Consider the following 6,406-nt stretch of genomic DNA (forward strand, 5'->3'; position numbering starts at 1 on the left):
CAGAGGACATCAATGTGCTTTCTTTCTATTCTTGACAATTTAACTGCAGAAAAAGGTAAAAGAGCTAGACATGTTGGCAACATCTGTAAGCACAAAACTCTGGAGGCTGGCGGCCATCACTGTGACACTGTGAAGCACCAAGGCAGTGGGCGCTACAGTGAGACTCTATCTCAAGAAAAAATGAGGGGGCTGGAGAGATGGCTCCGTGGTTAAAAGCACCTACTGCTCTTACAGAAGATACAAGTTCAGTCCCCAGTATCCATGTCTACCAGCTCACCACTGCTTATAACTCCAGCTCCAGGGGATCTGATACTTCTAGTTCTCAACAGGTACCTGTACTCAGTTTCACAGACATATACATACTCACAATTCAAAATAATAAAATAATGTATCTTTAAAAAATAGAGGAAAGGAGAAAGGCGGGGAGCTGGCTGGGCGTCGTGGACTCGGAGCTGCTGGATCGGTCCGAGATGGCAGAGGTGGAGGAAACACTCAAGAGACTTCAGAGCCAGAAAGGAGTTCAGGGAATCATCGTGGTGAACACGGAAGGCATTCCCATCAAGAGCACCATGGACAATCCCACTACTACACAATATGCCAACCTCATGCACAACTTCATCTTGAAGGCACGGAGCACTGTGCGTGAAATGGACCCCCAGAATGATCTAACCTTCCTTCGAATTCGATCCAAGAAAAATGAAATTATGGTTGCACCAGATAAAGACTATTTCCTGATTGTGATTCAGAATCCAACTGAATAACCAAATAAGCCACTGTCTCGGCTTCCCGTGTCATTCCTTAATTTAACATCCCCCAGAATAATAGTGTTAATCATGTCAGTGGGCACAGGGTGGTTGCCCAAGAGCCCATATAGACCATGCCAATGGTAGCTCTGCCCACCCCAACAAAGAGTCTCTCTGGTGATCCAGTCAGTTCTCATTTCCAGGCTTTGGAGGAAGAGCTTATGATAAGCCCACACACAGCTTCCTTCTGACCTTCAGTTCACTTTGTCACCCTTGGAAAGTCTGTTTTTTTTTTTTTCTTTAACTAAAAATAACGTCAAAAAATAATAATAATAAAGGAAAGGAAGGAGCCAGAAAAATGACTCAGAAGGTAAAGGTGCTTGCTGTAAGCCACGTGAACTGAGTTCAATCCCTGGGACATGCTTATTAGAAAGAGAGAACCAGCTCTAGCAAGTTGTCCTTTGGCCTCCACAGGTGTCATATAACAACCAAGCCTGTAACTCCCATGGGATCTGACATCCTCTTCTGGTCTCTGTGGGTACCCTCACTCAGTATGTACACCCCCAGACAGACACATATACACATAATTAAACATAAAAATAAAAATCTTTTAAAAAATAATTTGAAGTACACCACTGTGGTTGCAGACTGAACGAGGCATACATGCCTCCCTTATAAAGAAATAAGTGTAATATTTTTTTTATTTTTTAAAGAGAGGCTGGAGAGATAGCTCAGCAGTTAAGAGCACTGGCTATTCTTGCAGAGGACTTGAGTTCAGTTCTCGGTACCCATATGGCAGCAGACAATCCTCTGTAACTCCAGTTCCAGGGGGCCCAACACCCTCTTCCAGCTTCTGAGGGCACCAGGAATGCACACAGTACACATACAAATATGCAGGCAAAAACACACACGTAACATTCAAATAAATTAAATAAGTAAATAAATAAATAAATAGGTCAGGTTAAGGCCTGAGTTTACTATGATCAACCTGGCTCTGCTTCTCTAATTCAGGGGTTATAGGCATCAGCCATAACTGTCTCTGTCTTAGTTCTTTCCTAAATTATCCTGGCCAAACAAATGGAAACAGATTGTAAACTGAGCGTGGTAGTTTATGTTGGGCAGACAGAATTCCCTCAGTTTGCCTCAAGTTTGAGGCCAGCCTGGCTACAGAGTGAGATTCTGTTGGGCCCAGACTAGGGGGAGGGGGGATGCTGGAGAGTTCGTTCAGCAGTTTAAGAGCATGGTCTATTCTTCTAAGGGACCCAGATTCTATTCCAAATACCCACATGGCCGCTGACAACTTTAATTCCAGCTCCAGGGAATTCAAGACATATGCATGTAGGCAAAACACTCATATATAAACAAAATAAAAATAAAAAGGAGCCAGGCGGTGGCGGCGCAGCCTTTAATCCCAGCACTCGGGAGGCAGAGGCAGGTGGATCTCTGTGAGTTCGAGGCCAGCCTGGGCTACAGAGCGAGTTCTAGGACAGGCTCCAAAGCTACACAGAGAAACCCTGTCTCGAAAAACCAAAATAAATAAATAAATAAATAGGAAACAAAATCATTTTTAAAGTTTACATTCGGGCCGGGCTCCAAAGCTACACTGAGAAATCCTGTCTCAAAAAAAAGAAAAGAAAAAAGTTTACATTTGGGCTGAAATAATTATTTACTAAACTATGGGTGAAGCAACACATTAGCTCGTTTTTGTCCTAAAATATTAGGGTGACCATTCAGTGAGTTTATCTGACATGTGGATGTTAAAAGTAAAGTGTTTTCTTAATTTCTCTCTCCCTCTCTCTCTCTTTTGGGGGACAATTTTCAAGACAGGGTTTTTGTGTGTGTGTGTGTGTGTGTGTGTGTGTGTGTAACAGCCCTGGCTGTCCTGGAAATTATTCTGTAGACCAGGCTGGCCTCGAACTCAGAGATCCACCTGCCTCTGCCTCCTGAGTGCTGGGAATAAAGGCATGTGCCACCACCAACCTGGTTGAGACCCTGTCGTGTGTTTGTGTGTGTGTGTGTGTGTGTGTGTGTGTGTGTGTGTGTGTGTGTGTTTGGAGGGAGGAAAGGAAGGTGGGAAATAATGCAATTATATGCTGATTAAAATAAAAATTATTTATTATCAAAATGTTATATTGGCCTGAAATGTCATTTGTCCTTATCAAAAAGGAGTTTTGAAGGTAGGTATTATTTCTTTCTTAAAGATGTGTAAACATTCTATGACAAAATACCTTGAAAAGTCAGTTTATAAAAAGGAAAAGTTTATTTTGGCTAATGACTCTAAAGGTTTCAATCCATATACTGCTTTTGGGGGGCCTGCGAAGAGGCAGAGGACTGTTACAGAACTGCAGAGCATGAGGTTGTTCAACACAGAAACTGGGGAAAAGGAGAAAGGGGAAGAAGATGAAGAGCAGAAGGAGGGAGGATGGGAGGGAGGGAGAGACGGAGTTGATAGATTTGAGATTTTCAGAATCCCGGTATCTCCTTCTAGGGAGCTCCTCCAATGACCTACCTTCCTCCCGCTTGGTTCTGCCTCCTAAAAAGGTTCCCTCACCTTCCAATAGTTCTGCAATCTGGGTTTCCTGTCTTTAAAAAAGAATGCCCACAATGTTCTCAGTTTTTTCAACTAGCGCCACCTGGTGTGTATTCGTTTCAGCGCATGAGAAGGAACTCCGCCCAGCTTGTGTACAGCCACAGCAGCAGGCTCTTCCTGCAGGCCGTTCCCCAACAGCCTTCTCAGTAATTCAGCCCACTTGCAATCGGAGATGGTTTCGTTATTGAACTTGGGGAATACACCCTGTGCTCCTAGCCAGGTTTGTGAGTGAGTCTGAGGTCAGGTGAGCTCTGCTCTAATTAAAGCTGAGTTTGTAATTTGGTATTAAAGCTCACAGGCCCTAGGAGGTCACCTGCAGAGAGGCTGTATGGTTATAAAGGATTTGCCATCTCCCATAGGAAAGTCAGCAGGGACCTTGAGTGGTGGGAAGTCAACAGGGAGTTTGTGAAAGTAGCTCAGGACCAAGAATGTACTTGTTACTTAAACAACAACAGCACAATTGTTCAGTTCCTTTTCTAACATTACCAGGGACCTGCTCAACAACTCAAGACTGCTGAGCCATTGTTTGAGACTGAAACATAAACACAAGCATAAACCCCCTATTTCCTTGTAGCTGCAAAATCCCACACCTGAAGTTAAGTGCAGGTAAGCTGTGTAAGTATAGACATTCTAAAACAGAATAATTTCCCCCTTCCAGACACGGAGACAAAGGACAGCTCTCATTTTAGTCACTCTCTACACCGAATGAATAGGCTTGTCTAAGACCCCCACCACCACCCCCAAGCTCAACATACAATAATAAGTAGCCTTTACTCAGGGTGTAGGGAACATGATACTGACAATGAGTAACCAAACTCCACAGCTAGATAGAGAAATCCTCCAACAGTATCCTCTGGTCCCTTTCTTTCATAAATGAGTCTGTGAAATTACCTACCTTTGATCCAACTTAGCTGTCTCCTTCCTTTCCAGGCCCAGTTCATTGAACACCATTAAAAAAACTATTGGCAGGCACCAGAACACCGATCTGCAACATTGAGCACTCTTTCCCAGGGTGTCCCTGGAGAGCTTTGGCTCTGCACTGCAGGGCAGGCATTAAGATCTGGCTACACTTGAGGCTGTCCAACTGTGGTGACTTTTTTTTTTAACTCAGGACCTCACATACCTCAGGTGGTCTTGAATTAATTGTGATCCGCCTACCTCCACCTCCCAAGTGCTCGGGTTACAGGTGTGTACCACCATGGAAGCTGTATAATACATTTTTAAGATCAGCATTAAAAAACAAAACTGGGGTTCTGCTCAGCTGATCGAGTGCTTGTCACACAAGATGAGGACCAGAGTTTAGAGCCCTAGTATCCACAAAGTAAGTATTGGTGGGGCACAGCTGTGTTCCCAGTGCTGGGAGGTGGAGGCAGGAGGGACCCTGGGGTTCCTAGTTATACATAAATCATTCCAAAAGAGAATGAACACTGCTGGGCAGGGTTTAATCCTAGCACCAGGGAGGCAGAGCCAGGTAGGTCTCTGAATTTGAGGCCAGCCTGCCTGGTCTACTGAGAGTTCTAAGACTACCAGGGCTACAGAGAAACCCTTTTTCAAAGAAAAAAAAAACACAAATCAGAAAAGCAGGTTTTATCCAAGTTACACTGTTCTTTACACTTCTACTCAGCTGCAAACGAGGTTTTGGGCTTTAAGTATTTAATTTTGTGTGCATTGGTGTTTTTGCCAATTGTTTTGTGTGCACTGATCTGTGTGAGGGTGCCAGATCCCTTGGAACAACTCTGGAAAGAGTAGCCAGTGCTCTTAACCACTGAGTCATTTCTCCAACCCCGTGTTTGTTTTAAATTAACTTTTGTGGTGATTTGAGTGAGAATGGTGCTCATAGGCTTACATTTGAATGTTTGGGCGGCAGCTGGTGGAAGTATGGGAAGGATTAGGTGTGGTCTTGTTGGAGGCGTGTCACTAGGGCTGGGCTTTCCTTTCTTCTCTTGGTTAAGTCTCTCCACTCTACCTCATGGCCATTGTCTTAACATGTAAACTCTCAGCAACTGGCCCAACACCGGGCCTACCTCTGCCATGCCACAATGGTCGCAGACTCCCCTTCTGAAACCTTAAGCAAGCCCCCAGTTAAATGCGTTCTTTAAGTTGTCCTGGTCATGCATCTCTTTACAACATTTAAGTAACTAAGACAACTTTGCAGGATGTTTTTAATGTTTAAAAACACTTGGCTCATAGTAATGTTTCATAACAGATCTGTTTTCCGATTTGCCATACAAAGTAGTAGCATTATAGATCAAGAGGCCTGGGGTTGGGGATTTAGCTCAGTGGTAGAGCGCTTGCCTAGCAAGCGCAAGGCCCTGGGTTCAGTCCTCAAGTCCTCAGCTGGGGGGGGGCGGGGGGGGGGGACCACCAAAAAAAAAAAATAGATCAAGAGGCCCAATGTAAATTTAGAGCTTCATCTTAAAAGATGATTCAGGTATGGTAGATCACAATTTGTCCCAGTTGGTTTGTCAATTTCACAGACCTAGACCTATCTGAGAAGAGAATCTTAATGTCTCTGTGGTGGTTTGAATAAAATTGGCCCCATAGGTTCATATATTTGAATGCTTGGTTCCCAGTTGGTCAACTGTTGGGAAGGGTCAGGAGATGTGGCTTTGTTGGAGATGGTGGGCCTTGAGGTTTCAAGAGCCCAGACCAGGCTGTATCTCTACCCAATGTCTGCACACCTGCCTGTGCGCCACCGTAACGGACTAACCCTCTGAAACTGTAAGCGAGCTCCTAATTAGATGCTTTATCACAGTTCCCTTGCTCATGGTGTCTCTTCACAGCAACAGAATAATAACTAAGGCAGCCTTAATAAGAGTGCCCAGTAGACAAGTCTGTGGGACATTTTCCTGATTAATGATAGATGTTGGAAGGCCCAGCCTACTGGGGACAGTGCCACTCCCGAGCAGGTGGTCCTGGGTTGTAGAGCAAGCCATGAAAAACAAACAGTAAGCAGTTTTCCTCCATGATCCCTGCTCAGTTCTTGCCTTCAGGTTTCTACGCTGACATTCTGACCCTTGACACACTAGGGACCTAGGTTCCAGCTCAAGGAAACGGGAACGTGCTATTTAAG

General features: G+C 44.5%; 1 protein-coding gene across 1 annotated transcript; it reads left to right on the top strand.

Moving 5' to 3' along the window:
• The first annotated feature begins 420 nt into the window (after window positions 1–420).
• LOC128098910 (dynein light chain roadblock-type 1-like) lies at window positions 421–950 on the top strand. Its single transcript, XM_052720432.1, has one exon. It carries the CDS (start codon window positions 471–473, stop codon window positions 759–761), a length of 291 nt encoding a protein of 96 aa, XP_052576392.1. The 5' UTR covers window positions 421–470; the 3' UTR covers window positions 762–950.
• The last annotated feature ends 5,456 nt before the right edge of the window (window positions 951–6,406 follow it).

Source organism: Peromyscus californicus, unplaced genomic scaffold (assembly GCF_007827085.1).
Source record: "Peromyscus californicus insignis strain IS unplaced genomic scaffold, ASM782708v3 Scaffold_6__1_contigs__length_162567912, whole genome shotgun sequence".
NCBI classification, from domain to species: domain Eukaryota; kingdom Metazoa; phylum Chordata; class Mammalia; order Rodentia; family Cricetidae; genus Peromyscus; species Peromyscus californicus.

Excerpts from the sequence above, each read along its gene's own strand:
- LOC128098910 (XM_052720432.1), top strand. The coding sequence starts at position 471 with ATGGCAGAGGTGGAGGAAACACTCAAGAGACTTCAGAGCCAGAAAGGA.